Here is a 21,792-nt window from a genome sequence, read left to right as displayed (position 1 = left end):
CATGCCGTATTTACAGAAACAAAGGAGTCAAGAGGAGGAGATATCAGTTAAACAATTTGATTATTACTACATTCAGAAAAAGGCTTTACAGCGCCGTTATATTGTACAACATCAGAATCTGAAAGACTTCAGGCCAGACAAAAGTGGAAAAAAATAGAACTTTTCAATGAATATAACAAAATAGACTTTTCTCCAAAGGTAAAGGAATAAGAGTTTGTGATGGTGTTTGATGTGCCAGCCTGACCTGTTGGTGCTCATCGAATAACGACAGGATTCAGGCTGACACTGTGCACAAGTTCACATACACAGGCTACGTTCCAATGCTCAGAAAATGCTGTTCTCTCTGCTTTCCTTACTCATCCTCCTGTTTTTTTTTTCTTTTTTTTGTTGAGGATAAGCCTCCATCTGCGTGAGTGAAGAGAAGCAGCAAGGACGGAAAGAAGCAGCATTATCTTTGTATGTGGAAGTGGCCATTTTTAGCTCATAGAATCATTCAGAGGTCACTTAGCGGACACCTGCCTCGACCAGACTAGATTGATTTAAAGTAGAGTAGAGTATTAGTGATAAAGAGGAGACAGAAAACACACAGCAGGACTAGGATCCCAGTTCATTCAGAGTCTCTTTTCACTTTGGCTTGAAGTGCTGGAGCTTCCGCATCCTAGTCCTATCTCTCTTCAAAAAGCTCTACAAACACGAAACGAGGCCACTTCTCTCAGAATTGACAGGAAGACTGGCAGCTTTAACCTCAAAGGTCAGGGGGGGTCAGCAGGAGTTTTATTTTCCTCAGACCTGTTTCACACCCCCTGCTCTCTCCCCTGACAACACAAGGCAGACAGATTATGGTCTGCTGAGCTGCTGGATCACAAACACACACACGTACACACACATGCACACACCCAGAGGCCATGCAACTCATACCGTATGCACGAAAACACAGTCCCAAGTCACACACTGACACTTGAGGTTACAACACTCAGGACGGTTCATATGCTCACAAAAGGCAGAGGCGACAAAAAAAAAAAAAAAAGGAAAAGTTCGCAATTTCATCCCAGCGTGAGAAATGATCAAGGCCTGATTTGGGGTCCAAAACAAACAAAGAAGAAAAAGGAATTGCAGAGGAATGAGGCAGTGGTGTCGCCATGACTAAGGAGTCGTTTGATCTCGTCCACTTTTTTCAGCCCGGGAGTGATCATCCCACCACCTATTCACTTCACTGTTCACTACAACACATCCCCACCGGAGCGGCCATTATGGTGCTTCACTCTGCCGGAAGAAGTCATGATGGGACGTGGATGTTATTGCTGTCTGAGTATTGCTTCACATCTAAAAAATAACTACCATTCATAGGCTAGTTATTGCTGACACGATCTGAAGGAACAGGAATTAGCGTGCGTATTAATTTTGAGACCAGAATACAATGGATAACTAACTCAGAGCAGCTGGTGGGGGGTCATGATTTGGGCTTCCATTTAATTACACTTAGTTGAACTAAAATCATGTCCAAAAGCTTTCAGAACACCTCCAAGAATTAAACTATACAGCAAAATATCCTTAAGAATTCCACATTTTTCAAAAAGGGTGCCACTCTTGTGACCATCCAGTGGTGATTGTAGCTCACTGATGCGATACATGCGAGGTTCACTGTGGTGCATTGCACATAAACAAAATCTGTTGGGGTTGTGGTGACGTCAGGGTGCCGTGACACATGGCGTGCAGTGGCCTTTTTGGCCTACCACGCTGAGCTCAGGAGGAAGAGGAGATCTGTGCTTGTTGCATGCAAATTACACTGAAGTCTAGCATGCAGATCAGATGCCGTGTGGTTGGTGGGAGGCTCTTTAGCAGCCAGAAAAGATCAAATAAATGGAAATACATTCAGATTTTGTAGATTTCTACTCACAAAATCACATGTAATTTTGCTATTAGGGGTTTTGTCTTTAAGTTTGAAGTGATTTGATCAATAGGCATTTTATTGTAACCTTCTATAGGATTCCTTTGGGGATAATACATTGCTATTTGTGTTATCATTTTAGAAATTTCCCCAAGCCATGAAATGTGTGGGGTTTTCTTAAATAAATTATAATTCAATATTACATAGCAATCTCCAGACATTCAAAAAGTCATAAGCAATCTCCATTCAAATATTGAGAGAGGACGGATATAAGGTGGTTACATAATCCGACAGGCCTATATCCTATATTCGGTTTGGTCCCTCCATTTATTACAATAAAAAATGGAGGAGGGGTTAATGGTGGGGGTCTCCTGGAGCTTTGTCTTTGGCCTCCCAGGCGTGAGATGAACTAAAACGCATTCACGCACAATCCAGAGAGAATAGGAGACAAATGAAAGTTGGAGAGGCGAGGAGGAGGAGAAGAAACGGCTTGATTTCTCTCTCGGCGTCTGTGGAGGACGCAGGGCGCGGATCAGAGAGCGCCGGGTCTATTTTTAGCCCTCCGCGGCTGTTTAGCTTTCGACGCACGTTCAGAGTGCAGCAGCAGAGCGCCGGGATGGTGCTCCAGACGGGCTTTATGTGGAAATGCCTGCGTATTTAGCCGCTCTCTCCTCTCCTCTCCTCTCCTCACGCACATACTGCTTTGTTAATCTGCCGTGCGCTTTTACGCACGCACACACAGGGGCGCAAATTATTAATCCCTCCCTATTTGAAGAAAAACAAGCACGTGTCAACCAAAGCTCCGGTGCTGTTAAATATATGCACATTCTATATACAGCTGCTGCCTGAAACACGTGATGCACTCAGCGCTCTCTGCAGAACAGAGGAAGGGCGTGGCACGGGTTGAACAGGAGGGGGCGGGATGCAGGCCGCGCAGTGGCCGCCTGTACTGGGGGAAGACAGTGAGATATCTTGCCCTATGGTGACTGTGACAAAGAAAAAAACGCCATCCATCCAGGTGGGCTGTGGATAACTAACCAAACTGCCTCTGCCAGTGACATCCCCAGCCAGAGCTGAAGCCACAGGCCTCTGCCACTTCTCTGATCTCCCCCGCTGCTGCTCTCTTTGACACCAGACAGATCCAGTGAGGAGCAGAGCTGACCCAGGGCGCCTCTCTCTTCCCACCTGGGTCTGCTTGGTCAGACATCACTTGGGGTCCGTGCTCGCTGGGCCACGCTCGCAGGCACACAGCCGCAGCACACCAGCCACAGCGCCTTCTGGATCTCCTGGTTCCTGAAAGCGTAGATGACCGGGTTGATGACAGAGTTGTAGGTGGCAGGCACCAGCGTGGCGTAGGTGTAGAGTGGAGGGTAGGTGTAGTCGGCGATGAGAGAGTAGACGGTGAACGGCATCCAGCAGGCGGCAAAGGTACCCAGGATGATGGCCAGCGTGGACACGCCCTTCCGCGTTGTGACGTAGTGGGGTGTGGCAGCCAGGAAGTGGTGCTGGAGGGCGATCTGGTGAGCGTGGCGCATCACAATCTTGCAGATCTGGACGTAGAGTTGCAGCATGAGGCCGAAGAGCAGCAGGAAGGAGACGGAGAGCACAGCGATGTTGTTCTTTGTGAGTGGCCGCACCACGCTGCATGTAGCCTCCTCGGCCAGGCAGTTGACCCCTGTGACCGGCAGCAGGCCCAGACACAGGGAGAGGCCCCACAGCAGCACGAGCATGGTGTAGGTGAAGGCCGCTGTCCGTTCTGAGTTGTAGGTGAGGGCATAGTACAGCGACAGGTAGCGGTCAATAGTGATGGCCAGCAGGCTGAACACGGAGGCGGAGAAGGAGGCCACCACAAGGCCCACAGTCAGCAACTGGGCCGAGTCAGAGCGAAGCAAATAGGCACAGGTGAAGTGAAGCACCAGGCCCAGGCCGGCCAGCAGGTCGGCCAGCGCCAGGCTGCCAATCAGCAGGAACATTGGAGCTCGGAGTGCCGGGTTCTGCCAGATCACCAGCACCACCAGGGCGTTCTCGCAGGCTATCAGAGTCCCCGATGAGCACAGCACAATGTCCCAGGGGTTGACCAGCAGGGGCAGCTGGCTGGGAGGGAGGGAGTCTGGTGGGAACGTCCCCAGGCTGGTGCTGTTGTCCATCGGTCCCCCGCCTCCGCTGGCCCATGCTGTGGGGTCAGGGGTCAGCCAGCTGGGGGTGACCGGTGGCTCTTCGCTCATTGTGCCCCCCGTCTGAAATTGACACAAACATACTGTTATGATATCAGACACTGGTGACATGCACACTTTCATGGGTACGACACAAAACCCAAGAAGACAGACCATAGCATAAATGAATCTGAGACATGTCTCTACTGTGTGTAGAGACTTTGCTAACCCCCCCCACTGCCCCCCCTGTGCCTGCCACTGGATTTGTGTTGTTTTTCAGTCACCTGTGTTACTCATTCTACATAAACTGGCATAGTCAGGATAACACTCAGTCTGCAGGCCTGTGATGTAGGCACGCACACTAACCTTTAACAGAAACTAGCCTCTTTCACTCTGGTTCTCTCTTTTTAAATAATTAAACACTGTGCAGCAGCAGGAATGTATATTTTAGCTTTAGACAGTTAACGGGTCAGATATTTTCCTCTGGGAATTAAACCCAGGCTTCTATAACAGAGTCCTCCAGGTTACACCACACGTGAACAGACCCATTTATTAATGTATGGAGCAGGCAAATGACAGAGGATAATAGAAAAACCAAAGCAGGCTTTGCAGCAAATTTCAGGCCACGTTTGTGAAGAGAGTTTATCGATAACCCTCCGCCGGCACCGGCAATAATTCACGCCGCTCTCCACAGCAGAAGATACCGCACCCGTCGTGGAGACACAGTCCGTCCCTAACGCTATACATGCATCTCACACTGGTGGCCATATGGTGCTGCTTTCCCCCCTCTGCACCTTGCATCAGAGCAACACAGTGGCTGCTCCACGTCAGCAGAGGGATGCAAGAGGTGAAGGGAGAGAGAAAAAAAAAAAACAGGCTGCATTTTTCCATGCATGACAATGATGCTCAATAATCCCAGCCTACCTTGACTCTGTGAGGTGAGACTTCCCGTCTAGATGGAAGAACGACAGCCTTGTATTTCCATGTTAACAATAAGGATGGTGCAGCCGGCGGACAGACACGCAGCCCGGGGAGGGGGATGCTGCTCCTCTCTGCCTGTGAGCGGGGATGATGATGATGATGATGGAGGAGGAAGAAGAAGGAGGAGAAGAAGAAGAAGAAGAAGAAGAAAAGAGCGCGGAGCGGCTCTGCCGTTAACGGCGCATCGCCGTGGACTGCGGCTGTGCAGAGAGCAGCGAGCGGAGCAGCGGCTGGAGAGAGGAAGAGGAGGAGGTGATGGTGCGCATGGAGGGGAGGGAAGGAGGAGTCCCACACGGGCCAGACCTCCAGAGACCGGTTGAACTCCGTTATGGAGCTAAATGTCTGGTCCGTGCTGTCTCAAGGACAAAGACAGATGTGTGTGTGTGTGTGTGTGTGTGTGTGTGTGTGTGTGTGTGTGTGTGTGTGTGTGTGTGTGTGTGTGTGTGTGTGTGCAGGTGTCCATATGCTCACATGCAGGTGGTCGCTTATTTTAAACAAACGTGACCTCTTTCCACAGGTATGACTACATGTTGCAACATCTGCCCCTCTCACCTGGACAAACAGTTTAAAATGCTGTGTTGTTTGTGTCAGTGATTTCTTTTTTCTGTCTGACTGCAGTTCTGAAGATGCTGGATGAAGATGCTGGATGAAGATGCTGGATGAAGATGCTGGATGAAGATGCTGGATGCTCGCTTTCCTCCTGCGACGCCCTGCTATTCTGGTCCTGTCTGTGCTATTAACAGCAACCCTAATGTGTGTCACCACCCCCCCTCCCTCCCTCTCCTCCGTCCTCCATCTTCTCTGGCTCATCTCTCCTCCATCCTTGCGGCGCTGCCTCCAGGACACCTCTGCTGATCACAGACTGATAGCTGACTTGTTGATGTGTGTGTGTGACCGCAGTTAGCTGACCGAGCGTTATGGCGGCTGTGTGCGTGGATGGTTTTTTTCCGTTTTTTCCCAAAGCACCTGCCTTTTGGGTCTGAATGGATTAAAAATAGTTCCTGTTGCAGTGTGTGTGTGTTGGGGGGGTGGAGGGGGTGGGGGGGTGGGCTACCAGGTAACACCGCTGGGAGGCGGTGTTGAGCTCTATGAGTCATCAGTGCGCACCTGTGGGACACAGAGAAGAGAGCACACCCTGCCTCAATCTTACTGGCTTTATTTCTTTTTCTTTAAAACAGAAAATGATCGCTTCACAACAGGCCTTTTTAAGCAAACCCTCACATTAAACTTGCCAACACCTACAAAACGGTATCAAAAGTGCACCATAGTGTTAATACATCTTCTCAAGGTCTAACGTTTTCCAATGATAATATTATCTTCTTGTTATATTTATACAAATACCATCCTGTACACTGTAGAAATATACAACCCAGTGTGCCCCATCAGCGGGATGCTCACCCCACACCCATCCTCCTTTACATCCATGATCGAAAACATGATCCACTCTCAGTAAATCCCAGTGCAGCATAACAGTGTGAGGGGTGAAGACACCAGGCCGGTATTACATCATATGAATTATTATTAAATACCCATTCGACCCCACACCCAAAGCAAAAACTAATACGCCACTCATACGACCAACCGACATCTGTACAACCCTCATTCGGCGTCTTTTTAAAAACAATCTTGACACAGTTTTCATTCATTATCGTCTCGTTGTCCCGGCAGCAGCAGCGGCGGCGGCGGCGGCGGCGGCAGCAGCAGCAGCAGCGTCCAGCCAGAGTGAAGGGGATGAGGAGGGGAGGGGGCATGGAGGTCAGGAGGGACAGCTGGTACGTAGCGGGCGAGGGAGGGGAGGAGAGGGTTTCCACGGCTGAGCTCTGGCGCCGAGTGTGTAAAAGCACAGGTATGAATTACAGCTGCGCCGGCATTGTGGGGTGGTGTGGTGCGTTTATGGTCCGCCACTCCCCACAAACAGGGAACAGAGCATCTCTTCTGGTTTCGGTGGCGAAACGCTCGGCTCCACATTTAGTCTCTGGACTGGTAAAAGAGGATGTAGCCCGACTCAGAGTTCTTGGAGATTTCGGAAGTGAGACCATAGAATTCTTCTATGGCCTGTGCGTCAATTTTCTACAAGAACAGAAAGACGACATGCAGCAGGGTTAGAGAAATAAATGCAATGTTGCTCTGAATACTGAATCAAACGCATATACAGACTAACTCACTCACCTCTACAATATCGTCATCAAACAGCAACCAGAAGTCGTGGCTTTTCACAATGGCAATGTAGTGACCCCGGTTTGGACCACTGAAAACAAAGACAACACTGCATTAGCACAACAGAGTTAACTTTAGCCTCTATGATCATATCCCTGAGATTTTAAAGGCCCAACACGTCCATGTTTCCACTTATTTTGGCTTTACTGTATGAGCATGTGTGATTGACGCCTCTCTTCCTATTAGTTTTGTTACACCGGCTTGAGTGGGAGAAGTTGCACCTTTAACATTTTTATTTGTTCATGAAGTTCGGAGACTTCATGTAATTCCTGCATCGCTCCACCCAGCTTCAACCTCAGCAGAGGTCTAATCAGCCAGAGGAAGAGTAAACACCTGGGTGGGTGTACAGGGCCTTTAATAAAGCAAACATCACGCACTTGTCGGTAGAAATGTGTGCGCATGAGACCAGACAATGGACCAATACAAGAAAATGTAAAACTATACCTCCCTGTGTATGAATTTAGCATATTTTGTGAGAATACTGGCCCAGTTTAGTTAACTGGATCTCATGGCATTGGTCAATCGCTGTGGTGTGACCTGCAGGCCCTAAACTGACGCACGTGCACAAAAATGTGATTAAAACGTCAGACTTCTGCTTTCAACCTGACTAATCCGAGTTTATTACTCTAACTTCTTAATCTGTGCTTTACATGAAAAGTAATAATCTGCTCTCTTTAATTGAAGCTTTTACTTTTTTAAAAAGTGTTTTTTATGTTGTTTTTATGTGCAGGATACAGTAAACAAACAGGAAACAAGGTGGGAATGAAGTGCAACAAAAGGTCCCCAGCTGGACTTGAAATCATGGACTGTATAAAACGGTGTGAAACTAGGGACGCTGCAGTTAGAGCATCAGCACTTTACACCACTTAGCAACGTTAGCAGACCTGCTGTGAAGCTCTTAAACACAAATATAACACCAAGTGAAATAAGCATGACGGTTCACTTCTTCTTAGAGACCTAATTTTTTACAACTCATAATTATTGCAGTGGTTTGCTTTTAAGATCAACATACATTCTAAAATATTGTGGTGGCAGAACACCGTCTCAGGCCTCTTTACACTTGTTCTATGCACTTGTTGGCCAAAAATAGATAAACATATTTGTTAACGTGACTCAGTTGAAGCAGAATTCAATACACTGTATAGTTTCAGCACTATTGAGACATTATGATCACTGCAGTCCCACACGATATATAGCCTCAAATCATGACATCAATTTCTCTGAAAATAACCCTGGCAAGAGGGAGCTGAAATGAGAGTGAAGCTCAAAGGGAGAAGAGAGGACTGAGACGCTCACTCAGACAAGACGATTTACATCTGCAGGACTCCCGCCTCGACTCCAAATAAGTCTGACCTTTTAATACACTTTCTTTAATAAATTACTTCTGTTCAGAGTCGTGAAGGGCTGGAGTCTGCTCCAACAGGCCCTGTGTGGAAAGCAGGGAAGCACCTTGTATAAACACAGACAGACAAACTCCCACTCACGCTGGGTCGTGACGTCGCTGAGAGAAAGTCCAGCTGAATAATGATGGATGCAGTCTGTGTTTTTGATGTGATTTAAAGTCTAATGCACCTTTATTCTTGTGCCAACAGGTGAAAATGCATGATTATTATCATTAGAACAATAATTTCTCTGCCTGTCTTTGGTTGCTGTGGAGACGGCTGCAAAAAGGTGTTATATTCTAGCTGTGCGTTCACCTACACACCTCCCACAATGCACCACCACGGCGACCAGGTCATAGAGCCTCTCGGGATTGGTGGCGTCCCCGGAGGTGTTGAAGAGGCGGAGCTCCAGGGGGAAGACGACGCGATAGGACAGCTTGGTGTAGCGCTGCAGCTGCTCCATATACTTAAAGCGCTTCAGGTGCAGAGCCAAGATCATCGGCAGCTTCTTTACACGCATCCTACGTCGCAAACATGACAGCGTCAGGCACGACATCTGAATACCAAAACACACACACACGCCTAAAAAAAGCACACATTAAGACTGAAACTGTATACTGACCTCTTGTGTGCCTCCTGCTTGCTTCTACATTCTTCACAGTAGTATTTGTACTCACTGCACAGAGTCTCCGTGTTACTGAAACCTCTGAGAGGAGCCACAAAGAGACGATTAATCGATGCACAATCTGAAGTGTCTCGTGTCTACAAATGAATCACTCGATTTCAAAACACTGCATTCTCCTCGCGCGGTTTGATCAAGGACATGGCACAGAGAGCATCTTTCATCACGCTTGTCTGAAACGGTCACGCATAAAAATGTGACTGATCTTTAGAAAAAAATAAATAAATAAAAAATCCAGCAGCCTCAAACAAACATCACCTGGTGCGAGCATCTTATACAATCTTCCTATAAAAGCAAAATAAAATCTTTACATTAACACGGCAAACTGAGACCTGTCAAAATGTCACCACTTCTGTAATGCTGGCAAACATTTGTCCATTTTTGTAGCATTTACAACATTTAGGAGGCAAATTCTTTACTAGAGCTGCAGATGATTTTCACGGTTGAATTAATCAATCGCTTGGTTGTTAAAACATCTGAAAACTGTGAAAAACTTCCTTCCCTATATTCCAGGCCAAGGTGATGTCTTCAAATCGTTTTCACTATAATTTAAGACAAAGAAAGGAGGCAAATCCTCACTTTTAAGGAGCCGCAATCATTAAATGTTTTGCATTTTTGCTAGACAACGATTTTTCGTAATTAATCATAAAAGCTGCTGATTCCTTTTTTGTCTAGTCAACTTCTAATCCTGCTTCCTCAGTGCCTGACGCAGCTCTGCTTCTACATGCCGTGAATTTACCTGAGGCAGTGTGTGATGGAGGTATTCTGTTCTACATCCACAGAAAGGTCCAGGAAGTCCTCATCTTTGCTGCTTATCTGAGAAAAAAAAAAGAAAAATGAGTAAAGTAAGCTAAAAGGAACTAAACACAAATACAAGACAAATGTTTCAGCAGAAAACATATCTGTTTCAGTCAGCTTTAAGGTAATTTTATTACTTTATGTTTTTCCTTATTATTTATTTACCCTATTATATTTTAGAACTATTTATCCATTTCTGTTTGCTTTGGGCTGCTTTGGATGCTTTAGAGTTATTATTATTATTAATATTATTATCATCGTTATTATCATTATTGTAAAACTTAAATGTCTTAATACTATGCTATGAGGGCTGTGGCCGTATGGCAATAAAAACCATACCTGTCTGTTGTATTTACCTAAATTATTGTTTGCACATCCAGTGACGCAACCTTAGCTGTTCACTGCTGTTGTGCCAAGAAGCTTCACCTATTTGCTAATCCCTGAAATCGGTGGCAGGACTGCTCGATGCTCGACTTGAGTGAAAACATGTTTAAACAAGACTCTGATGACACACGGTAGGAGAAGTTTGGTGTAAGCCACTCAAACATCCGCCCTCACACAAAAACAGCAGTGAGGCATCTCACCGTTTCACAGGTTAGGCAGCGTGTCTCATTGGTCAGAGTGCCTTGGAAGATCTCGTGGACCCAGGTGGGAGCGGGCGTGGCGTTGCTGTTGTTGTTCTGAGAGTCCAAAGTGCCGTTGGCAAGGCGGCCATTGGTCTTCTCCTGCTTCCTCTCCTCCTGAAGCAGATCTGCGATGGTGTTGAGCAGGTAGTTCAGGAACTCGTGGGCATCCTGCTGCATGTAGTTGTCAAACAGCTCTGAGGAAGAAAGCACAGAAAGACTGTATGTTCAACAGGTACTTCAGGCTATTCCAGTGATTGGGATAAAGGATTTTAAAGCAGCTGTTAAAGTGCTGATCTGACACTCTGCTCCCTCACCATTCTCCTTGCGTAGCCGTGTGATGAACTTCTTGGGTGGTATGACTCCCACTTTCCTCTTCTGGTTGGCAATACTGTGGAACAGGTCGGCCAGGCAGGTGAGCAGGTTTTCCTTCCGCCGCGGCTGACTGCGGTACGCCAAGATCTTCTCCCGAAACGGTCGGCAGAAGTACAGGGCCTGCAGCACCGAGTTGCAGTAGCAGGTGTTCCCAAACTAAAAACCATACATCATGTTGTTACGGTGAAATCAGAGTACAACTGTATGCAAAACGCAGAATCTGCACAGTGCATCATTCAACTTACATTGACCAGGCCAAAGTAGTGCTCATTGACCGGAAACTGCTCTGATCCAATCTCTTTCTCCAGAGCAGAGGCATTGGCGCCCTGCAAATATAGCAAAATATATCTTTTTAACACAAACTGCAAGCTCAGCTAGTGATCTGAACCCAACAATGACAAAAACACACCAATGCCACAACTAAGTGTCAGCAACTGGCAAATTAAACGGCATTTTCAACATGATTTGCTGCTTGGATGAAACAAAAAAAAAGATCAAGTGCTTAAAAACAAGCATTTTTCCCTCCCACCTTTCTGGTGCATCATTTTTATCTGACAGCAAAGTTGAGATGACAAAATTATATGTGGCAGAACAGACAAAATGAAGAGCAGAGGTTTTTGAAGTTAGCACAGGACTCGGTGTCTGTTTTAGGAAACATTTACCCCCCGCGCATGATGTGGTGTGGGTTAAAGGAGTACGATGCATTATGTATACAGTAACAAACTGTGCAGAGTGGACATGAACGGCTCCACAACTGCGCAGCTAATGTGAAACCATGTCGTCATTGCCTGTGTTAATAAGATCTGGTAGTTTGTCAAAGGCCAACACGCCAAATTAAATGTTTTTTCACGGCTTCCCCTCGCGCACTGCAGGTTAATCGCCTCTGTTAGTCTGAAGTAATCGATTATCCAGCTGCTGGCGAGCTGTGACACTGGTTTAGCCTCAGTTACCTTCACGTTAGCTAGTTAGCTGTGAGCCCCAGCTGCAGCAGGTGCACTGTCACTGTGCTCAAAGCAGCTGTGGTAAATATTAACCCAATAAGTCCTCCAGCTATGAGTAGAAAAAGAAGTCCAGACCGCAGGGCGTCCATGTACAGCTGTTAGTGAGGAGAAGGCAGTGGGTGGCTGCTTGCTTTGCTATGATCGGAAAACTGCTTGGCTAGCACACCAGAATTAACTGTTTTTATTTACAATTCCGCGGTTTAAAAAGACAATAACACCACAGCCGCGGTTTCCCTACCACCCCATAGCCCGACTGATGCCCGTATGAGGCTGCCGTGCACTCACCATGGTACAAAAAGAGGCAAATTTGGAGACTGTCATTAGGATTTCCATTCGGCTAGCGCCATCTTCCACCACACAGCCGCGCGCTGACAAGACTGGGCTGCCTCCCCTCGTGAGGCGATTCTGCTGAGCTCGCGACGGAAAAGTGCAGCGGCTCAAGAAAACAAGAGCATTCACGGGTAATGACTTCCGTCTTCGCTTTAATTACGGTAGGCGGAGATGATCGCCTCGTTTTTGGTTGTTAGTGTCTCACTCCAACCTTCTCACAAAGGCTCACGATGTGGGGGTCAAATTAAGTCATGTGAAAGTCGTGTGTTTTTTTTATGAAGCACCTATCAATATCATCAGGTAAAATTAAAGATTAGGCTTGCTAAAGTTTTGCGCACGCGTATAACCACAATAGCGTGGATAATATATTTGCACCATCGTGAAACATGCGAACAAAAACGTTGCAATAGTTGTATTTGAGAAGCCGCGTTCATATTTTGTTCTCTTTTTTTGCTACTAGACTGAGATAAACAGTAAACAAATCACATAAACGTCGTCGATCATAACAGATCTAGGATCAGTTCACCTATGGGAACAAGCGTTAGCGGTCTGCTGTAATTCCTGAATGAGCTTATCCTGGGTCTGCTGGGTCCCATTTAGAGTCACATTTATTTGCTTCAGGCAATATCCCGGTCTACCTAAATTGTATTTCACAAGGCGGAGTTTGGGGGCCTGAGATCTCTCTTTCCGCCGTACCCGCCATCTTGTAGAGACCGGGGGTAAGATCATCTCCGCGTGAAATCTTATTTTCTTCGTTATTATCGTTTCATTAGTACACAAATGCATTATAATAGGCGCCACAGCCATTCCTTTACGAAGCTATGGGATATTGTAGCCTGTAAAAAGCTTCCACAGAGAGATATTTTCGGTTAAATGTGAGCAGGACCAGCAGCGTGGCTCTCCATGTGGGCCTAGCAGGCAGCGAAACCTTCAGTAGAAACAGTGTTTTCCTCAAACGTCCCGCTTTAATACAGCTAAACATGACATTAACTGTGACTTTGTGGTCGTCCGTAAATCTGCTAGTACGATGCTGTCTAACGTCGAGGAGCCTATGTTTGATTTGTGTTTCTTGCTAGCGTACATGTTAGCATATCCTGTAATACACGGTGTAATTGGCAACATTTTTATGTCCTGTTGAATCCAATAAATAAAAAAACACGTTGTTTCTTCCAATATGCATGTGCTTAATTTGGATCAACCTTTAAGCTCAATTTAGCTTGTTTGGCAGCTTAGTTTGGATCTTAGATTGGCCTTCATAGGTTGTTTCTCCATTTCCCCCAATATGGTGCACCTTGATGTACATCTTTATTACTTTATTTTAGAAATTAAACCGCAGTTTGGTGTAATGTCTGAGATCATGTCCCATTTTGTGGACCAATAAGAATGAAGGAGACCCCTTTGGTGACAGTTATTTTCTATCCAGTGATCAGATGTGAAATGTTTACATGGGAAGAAAATCTTCAGGCTCCGTAATGTCTTAACTGAAGTGTTTTCTCTCAGTAATCAGGCATCATGACGAACACCAGAGGCAAGAGGAGGGGGACCAGGTACATGTTCAGCAGGCCATTCCGCAAGCATGGTGAGTACACATTTACTAGGTTTCTATCAATATTAGACCACTCCTCGAGTGTGTTCTCATTTTATCAGTAGTGTGAAGGAATGCTGGTTTTATGCAGCCAAGATCCTGTAAAACGATATGAATTAATTGGCTGTATCTACTTTGCAGGCCCAATTCCCCTGTCCACATACATGCGCATCTACAAGAAAGGAGACATCGTCGACATCAAGGTGAGACAACGGCATATATGACTAGCATCCTTGTGTGGGTGATCAGTAAATCGAGGCCTTTATGTCAACATAGTTACACAATATGACATGATTCAATAATTTATTGTTTAAAGGAATTGTAATCTGATGCTTAGGTTGTCCACTGTATCTTCCAAAATTAAAGAGGTAGTAAATTGTTCTTGAAATGTGACTATTTCGATTTGTTTGTGGGAACCAACGTTACTGCCAGACTGAGACTTTGAGAGAGGTGCTATTTTCTCTGAGAGATGTGTACATTAATGATAGTGTCAAAGTCGCAGTAGAACATTTTAAACGTCACAAATGAGAGCAAATGCTGGACAACTACAAGGTGGAAAATGACAATTATCCATCGGTGTTGTAGTCTGAAGTGGAGCTGCTCAGTATTGTCAGACTTGACACAGTGGAGGAATTGAAGCACTCACTGGTTCCTTGCTGTGGTGGCTAATGTGAAAAGGTGACTGAGTCGTTGCAGTATAACACTAAGACATTGTCGCATGTGTTTTTCCTCTCAGGGCACAGGTACCATTCAGAAAGGAATGCCTCACAAGTGCTACCATGGCAAGACAGGACGTGTTTACAATGTCACCCAGCATGCTGTCGGCATCATTGTCAACAAGCAGGTCAAGTAAGTGGCATTTACTCCTGTGACACATCTAAACATGTACACTTCTGTAAGTTGAAGCTGCCACACACCAAAAGGAATAAAAACTTTTTAAACTTGCAGCATCTGACATTTAATAACTTGCACACAGGATGGTTTAAGGGATCAGTTTTATGATTTATTGTTCTCAGAAAGTAAACCCAGTGAAACCATAATGAGCCTGATTGGGGTTCATAGGTTAGTCTGTTTGCTTTTGTCTCTGCAACTAATGAGATCAGTATCATGAAAAACGGAGTGCACATTTTTTACAATTCAAATGTTGATGCCTGCTCGCTGATTTGACCCCATCTTCACTTTGCCACCAGGGCTGTTTATGTCCCGAGTGGTCATTCACGTGGGGAAAAGTATTTGATCCTTAAGCCCCTCAGTCTAACTCCTGTTTGGCCTGAGGTGGTACCGAGGAGACAGCAGAGGAACATTACTGTGAATTCTTAGCTGAAGCTACTTGTTGTGTGTTCTGTGTTGGATATGAGCTAATGTGTTTCTTGGCTTTCACAGGGGCAAGATCCTGGCCAAGAGGATTAACGTGCGCATTGAGCATGTGAAGCACTCAAAGAGCAGGGACAGTTTCCTGCAGCGCGTCAAAGAGAACGAGGCCAAGAAGATGGAGGCCAAGCAGAAGGGCAGCTGGGTGGAACTGAAACGCCAGGTATGAAATCATTCAAAGTGACGTTTCCTCTATTGTGAGTAACTTACGAGCAGAATACCCATAGGTTATGGAGTTATGTGTGTTTCACACACGACAAGTCAGAGAATTTATTGTAATCATTGGGGCAAATCTGGGAATTTTGTGCATCGCCATAAACATTTATTTATGTAACCAGTGTTTTTGGAATGTTTGTAAAATGTTCTTAAATGTCATGTCTGTCAAGAAAACTTTTTAGTTATGGAAAATCATGCAAAAGCCTGGAAATTTTACATTTGGCTTAGTCTTAATAGTCTATAAATTCAGTAAACACTAACTTTATTTTCAATGTGAATGGTCTGCTATTCTAAAGTTTCTTTGGTTTCTGTCCTGTGATCACCTAAACTTCCTGCTTGTCTCTACAGCCTGCTCCTCCCCGTGATGCTCACTTTGTCAGCACCAAGAAAAACGAGCCACAGCTGCTGGAGCCCATCCCCTACGAGTTCATGGCATAAAGCTCACCAAAATAAAAAATTTGTACACACCCTGCTTGTCATGTTGTCATATGTTCATTGAGTTTAAGTGTCACGATGTGCTGATTTCTCCCCCTTTGATAAGAGAAATGAGTAACTGGCATACACGTCATAACCGGTTTACGTCCTCACACGTTCAGCTGTTGAGTCCACAAGGTCAATCCTAAGTACACTTCCTTTATTAACCTTGACCAATAGGCTCACTGACGAGCAGCAGTTAAAGGCTTAAAGGTGTTCACTTTATTTTCCTGTTTTATCTGTTAAACCAGGGCTACTTGCATCTCTGTCATGTCTACTAATAAGTTGATCTTTTCCACCAAAGGCATTTTAAAGTGTTGCAATGAATCAAGCACAAGTGTAAATAGAATAAATGAAGGCCAAGTCTAATCGATCTGCTTCAGTTTCTGGATCCTGTAATAGTAAATGGTGGTTTATTGCTGTGGATCACTGGGATGCTTTAAGAACTGAGCCATCATCTACACCTGTGCTTTTCCTGCTGAGACACAACACTCCTACACACCCACAGTGTCCCCACACAGGTGACTCACTGGATGTACTGATTTTTAGACATTGCTGTGGGTGTTTTTATTTCCTTTTAAATTAAACTGAGATAAATAAACTCTTCCAGGGCTTTGAGACATCCCAACTGCACCACTAAAGAACAGAATAATAAAGCTGCTGAACCACATACAGTGTATTTAGTTTAAAACAAGATTTCTTCTGAGTAAAGCCATGATCTGTCCTGTAGTGTCAGTTTATGTTGGACAACTTAAATCCTTATCAATGGTATGGAGACAATCAGATTAGCTCTGTCCAATTTCAGTCTGCGCAGCGGTCTAATTATATATAATTGTAAGAACCTGTGTGATTTTACAACATTTGAAACTGCCAGGCTATAAGACAACAAAGACTGAACTCTGCTGTCTAGTAAAACACTGTCCACACCCACAGAAACTTAGATTAAATCCTACTGGAGATTCTGACCTTTCCAAAGATGCACCACATCAGCCTGAATCGTGAGGAAATGTCTATCAAACGATGAACAAGACAAATAGCGCCTCATTGAATGGTGCAGCCTTAAAAACATGATATTTGTGGAGTAAATAAAACTGCTTTATTTAATCAAACTGTATGTTAGGTGGTTAATTAGACAAGTGCCATGTTGTATCTGTGGTTTTACACACCTCAGGCCCAATTAGTCATGTGAGTGACTCCCATTCATACAGTTGGTGCCACAGGTGGAGTTGTTGCTGTGCAGTAGGTGGCAGTGTGCACCAGGATATGTGTCAGGCTCAAAATAAACATCAGGCTCCTCAGCTGTTTGGTGTTACTGTAGAGTACTAAATTAGTGTCAATGAATTAATGTTAGTTTGTTGGCTTAATGAATATCTAAATTGTGCTTTATTGAACTGTGAACCATATTTTGAGGCACCATCACAACTACAGATGTGGCTTACTTCTGACTTGTCAAAACTTTAGTTCGTGTATGTTCAGCATGATTCAGCATTTTCTCTAAATTCCCCTCATAACCTGACCCTGTGATTTTCTCTACCTGTATTTACACTGTTTCATATTGTGGGGATAAACTAACAATAATTATTTTTGTATATCACCTTTTAAGTGAGGAGCATAAAATGCTTTCCAGTGCAAAGTAAAATCAAATGCAATAAAAAAAATATATATTATGAATAATATAGAAGCAACTGCATAAAAACAACTATAATTTTGACAGTTTAATCTGTAGGTTCTTATTATTTGTAATTCATATTTGATTTGTTAAAACAATTCTAGGAATTACAAATCTACATTTTTGAGTGAGATGTCAATTTTTAATTTAATTATACTCACTTTTAACTAGTTAAAATAGTAATTCTAGACATTCACAATCCACATCTGGGCAGCTCAAATGTAAGGCATATTTTACATGTCATTTACAACGTTGTGTAACTTTATACATAATCTGTGCCATCAGCTGCATTAACTGTTTAAAGCAGCTTGTTAACATTTTCTTTCTCCTTTCTCTTTTCTCTCTTTTCTGTGAAATCATTCTAAGAAACCTGCTATGTTATTGTGGTTTGTTATTTAACAGATTTTTGTCACAAATGAGTAAAAACAAAATACATGTATCAGTCATACCTCTGTGTCTGTGTGTGTGCGTGTGTGTGTGTGTGTGTGTGTGTGTGTGTGTGTGTGTGTGTGTGTGGACCACTTGATGTGTGCTGTTTAATCAGTGGAGGCTGAATGGCTGGCTGGTTATGTGACAAATAGGTTATCTCATCCCACCTCAGTACTTTACCCAATATTTACACGAATTAGCTGCAGTTTACAGAGATAGGGCCAGCAGCTGACAGAATGAAGTGTGTGTGTGTGTGTGTGTGTGTGTGTGTGTGTGTGTGTGTGTGTGTGTGTGTGTGTGTGTGTGTGTGTGTGTGTGTGTGTGTGTGTGTGTGTGAAAGATCAGGAGGGAGAAGTCCACCAGTGAAGGATTATATTTTGTTTCTGTGGGTGCATCACTTGAATTTTTCTTGAAGGAAAAGACATCTCCCACACATGTTGGGGGTGGATTTTCCAGAAGAAGTAAAGCACACAGAATAAATGTTCTGAGCCTCTTCTGGACGATGGTGTCGAGAGAAACCTGTGGAAGTTGTCTTTGTTCACTCTCATAACCCTGCAGGCCTCAGGTCAGGGAACTCAGACATGGGTCTTATCAGGACAGAGTAATAAGTATCCAACAACCTGAAAAGGTAAAGCCTGGAAGAACAGATGGAAAAATAGAATGCAATCAATCAATGAGCCGGTTGGTATTGATCCGTAAGGATCTTTTTTTTTTCTCGTAGTATTTAGATAAGACGAATGGTGCCTCTGTGTTTTTGTATATTCCCACAGCTTGTAGCAACTGAGCAAATAGTGGACTGAAAATCCTCCTTCAAACCACCCAATTTTTTTTAAATTTTTCCCATAATTTTGATTCAGTACTGTTGGATGCTCTTTCCCTATAGTGTATAATGATATTAATCCCTCCTATATATCTACAGTAAGTCCTTTGTGCGTGTGTGTTCTCACAGATACACCAGAGCGTCATGTGTGGCACTGACTCATGGAGGTTACTGATTGAAGGAACAAAAAGTAAACATAGAAGCATAGAGGAGAGAGAGAGAGAGAGAGAGAGAGAGAGAGAAAGGAAGAGAGGGAGGAGGGCAGAAAAAAGACGAAGTTTGTGGATAAAAGCCATGGAGCACTATGAACTCCTTAATCACACACGTTTGACACACACAGATTGAGTGTGTCAGCTCAGCGAGCAGCTCAGAGCAGCCATATCGACCCTAGGTGTTACATATTAACCACACACACACACACACACACACACACACACACACACACACACACACACACAGAGTAGATAATTGGGCATGTGCACAGGCGTAATTCATGAGGAGTTGTGTGTGGAAATGTTGCAAGATATGACATGATTTCCCACAATCATCTCCAGTGTTTTTCTTAGTTTTTTTTTTTACCCAGTTTTTGAGTTTTCTCTCTCTGAGATTTCTGCCTCCATTCCAGGACAGTGGAGGTGAATGGGATTTCATTTGTGGGGCTCAAAGCCTTGAAAAATCAAAACAGCAGTGCCTGGACATCCACAGACCTCAGTGTCACCGTTCTCTATAGCTTCTGTCTACACACAAACAATTGTTGTGGAAGAAGCACTCTGATTCTTTATTGAAGTAAAAGTAGAAATATCACAGTGTGAAAATGCTCCTTATGCTTGAGTATAAATACAAAGGTTTTATCAGCAATAAATATACGTTATCATTACATTACTATAGATTGCAAAGCCCATTGAGGAAAATGAGTGATGTCTGATATCAAGTTACATCAGTAAAGTTGAGAGGTACAATCTGTAACATTCATCACATTTTATAAGCTCATCATAGGTTCATTTGAAAAGTAACCTGTAACTACACTGCTAGATAACAATGATCACTCCAGTGTGTCGCTATAAAATAAACGATAAATGTTGTGGATTAAAAAGTGCAACATTTCCTGAAATTAAGTAAAATAGAAGTACATGGTAAATATTTCTTGAATAAATGCTTGATTCTAAAAGCAATAAAATAAATGTAATTAGTTACTTCCAGTAATTATAAAAGGGTAGGTGAGGGTACGTTTTTTTATAATTTGGGTGAACCAACCCTTAAAACCTTTTTCTCTGTAGGCCGGGCCCTCTCTGAGGCCTCACCATCCCTCATACTCTCATATGTCTTGAAGAAAAACAGCCCTTTAGTAACTCTGAGAGTAATATTTGTGACTGTGATGCAAGTGTGGGTGTGACAGTGTGTGTCCACATGACACACACTATGTGTGTGTGTGTGTGTGTGTGTGTGTGTGTGCTTGGGATGGGCCTGACGCTTTGACAAAGGCACAAGAAAATCCCTATGCAGGCCAAACAGAGTGCACGCTGTATCTGTGTGTGTGTGTGTGGGGTGATGGAGCCGATGTGGTTATCAGAGACGGGGGAGGCGTGGTCATATATGTGGATATTGGGCCAGCTGTATTGATCGTGGCCCTGACAGCAGAGGTGGGGGGGTTGGCCGGATGAGAAGAGAGGGGGGCTGATAACGGTGTCAACTGACCCAGGCATGCAAAACTGAAGCGTGGGAGGGCACAGGGTAACGCCCAACAGGCTCTCAATAGGCCTTATTCACAAAAGTCAGTCAAAGGTTTCGCATGAGAGCACGGCATGGGCGCAGAGGGTGATCTCTAATGTTTAGACAAGCAGATAGTGATATTGGATTGTTAACGTCTCTGCTGCTCTTCTAAAGCCTTAAAATATTTGTCTTTTTTTGTGCTAAAGCAAGTCGATGTAACTTTGAAACGAAAAAACAGCTCTTGCAAATGAAAAGTTGAATTAATAATCAAACATACACACCTTTGTGCAATTCAATACAATCAGAAGTTTTAAAGCTAAAGGCTTGCTTGGTCTGGTATGACCAGTAGCTTATGTGGCTAATGTTAGCTAATGTTAGCAAACCTGATGCAGACATAATGAATTCATTTTGACTAATCTTTAATATTTGAATTTCTGCTTCGATAAAATGGTAATTTTAGTATTTATATTGACTTCAAGCGAGACCATTTGACTTTCAAAAGGAAAAATAGCACAGTCATCTTTTGATAAATGAAAAGTTGAATTCATAAAGCTACCGGTCACACCAGACCAAACAAGGCTGTAGCAGCAAAACCCCTCAATGTACTGAATTGAAAAATTGTATAACTTATGAATTCAATTTTCTTTTTGTAAGAGAAAGATGTGTTACATATTCCAGCTTTAAAGGTTGAGAAAGGTTGATTTAGGTTCAGATTTGTGGGTTACAAAGGATCTCACTGAGGAATGAGTTCTCACAACAATAAATCTCAAATATATCAGAAAACAACATTGGAAGGCCGATAAGATAAAGATTAGAGCAGTAAATTCTGTGTGTGTGTGATTAATGGAGACAGACAGTCGCCTCTCTCTCTGCTTGCGTACCACACACACACACACACGTACACACACACACACACACAGATAGGGACACATACTGCAAGGAGCCAGGGTGACATTTTTACAGCTTGAATCAATCAATGTGGAGGAAAGAGTCATGGATGTTTATAGGGTTTGAGTATCAATAGGATCACTATTAAACTCTTAAATCATTTTCTGATTTGGCTGACCTGTACTACAATCCTGCATAGT

General features: G+C 44.0%; 3 protein-coding genes across 3 annotated transcripts; 1 reads left to right on the top strand and 2 right to left on the bottom strand.

The window, feature by feature from the left end:
* Nucleotides 1-3,087: 3,087 nt before the first annotated feature.
* On the bottom strand, nt 3,088-4,113 carry gpr12 (G protein-coupled receptor 12). The gene has a single exon (XM_070853258.1). It carries the CDS (start codon nt 4,111-4,113, stop codon nt 3,088-3,090), a length of 1,026 nt encoding a protein of 341 aa, XP_070709359.1.
* A 2,049-nt stretch (nt 4,114-6,162) lies between these two features.
* usp12a (ubiquitin specific peptidase 12a) lies at nt 6,163-12,504 on the bottom strand. The gene is made up of 9 exons (XM_070853234.1): nt 12,386-12,504; nt 11,345-11,425; nt 11,042-11,255; nt 10,686-10,921; nt 10,043-10,119; nt 9,244-9,327; nt 8,945-9,142; nt 7,192-7,270; nt 6,163-7,092 (listed from the first exon to the last, which is right to left on the bottom strand). The coding sequence occupies exons 1-9, from the start codon at nt 12,431-12,433 to the stop codon at nt 6,991-6,993; spliced, it is 1,119 nt and encodes a 372-aa protein (XP_070709335.1). The 5' UTR covers nt 12,434-12,504; the 3' UTR covers nt 6,163-6,990.
* Nucleotides 12,505-13,101: 597 nt separating this feature from the next.
* On the top strand, nt 13,102-16,070 carry rpl21 (ribosomal protein L21). The gene is made up of 6 exons (XM_070853405.1): nt 13,102-13,149; nt 13,931-14,009; nt 14,157-14,218; nt 14,752-14,864; nt 15,399-15,549; nt 15,951-16,070. Exons 2-6 carry the CDS (start codon nt 13,943-13,945, stop codon nt 16,038-16,040), a joined length of 483 nt encoding a protein of 160 aa, XP_070709506.1. The 5' UTR covers nt 13,102-13,149; nt 13,931-13,942; the 3' UTR covers nt 16,041-16,070.
* Nucleotides 16,071-21,792: the final 5,722 nt, after the last annotated feature.

The sequence above is a fragment of the Pempheris klunzingeri genome, chromosome 21 (assembly GCF_042242105.1).
Source record: "Pempheris klunzingeri isolate RE-2024b chromosome 21, fPemKlu1.hap1, whole genome shotgun sequence".
NCBI classification, from domain to species: Eukaryota; Metazoa; Chordata; class Actinopteri; order Acropomatiformes; family Pempheridae; genus Pempheris; species Pempheris klunzingeri.
The sequence above is the reverse complement of the archived record's forward strand: the minus strand, read 5'-3'. Positions and strand labels throughout refer to the sequence as shown.

Bases quoted from the DNA above. Each gene is read 5' to 3' on its own strand.
- gpr12 (XM_070853258.1), bottom strand. From the start codon at position 4,113: ATGAGCGAAGAGCCACCGGTCACCCCCAGCTGGCTGACCCCTGACCCC.
- usp12a (XM_070853234.1), bottom strand. From the start codon at position 12,433: ATGGAAATCCTAATGACAGTCTCCAAATTTGCCTCTTTTTGTACCATG. The intron at 11,256-11,344 runs GTAAGTTGAATG...TATGGTTTTTAG, and splicing joins ACTACTTTGGCCTGGTCAAT to TTTGGGAACACCTGCTACTG. The intron at 7,271-8,944 runs GTGTGTAGGTGA...CTTTGTTTTCAG, and splicing joins GTGGTGGTGCATTGTGGGAG to TGGTCCAAACCGGGGTCACT.
- rpl21 (XM_070853405.1), top strand. From the start codon at position 13,943: ATGACGAACACCAGAGGCAAGAGGAGGGGGACCAGGTACATGTTCAGC. The intron at 14,010-14,156 runs GTGAGTACACAT...TCTACTTTGCAG, and splicing joins CAGGCCATTCCGCAAGCATG to GCCCAATTCCCCTGTCCACA. The intron at 14,865-15,398 runs GTAAGTGGCATT...TGGCTTTCACAG, and splicing joins ATTGTCAACAAGCAGGTCAA to GGGCAAGATCCTGGCCAAGA.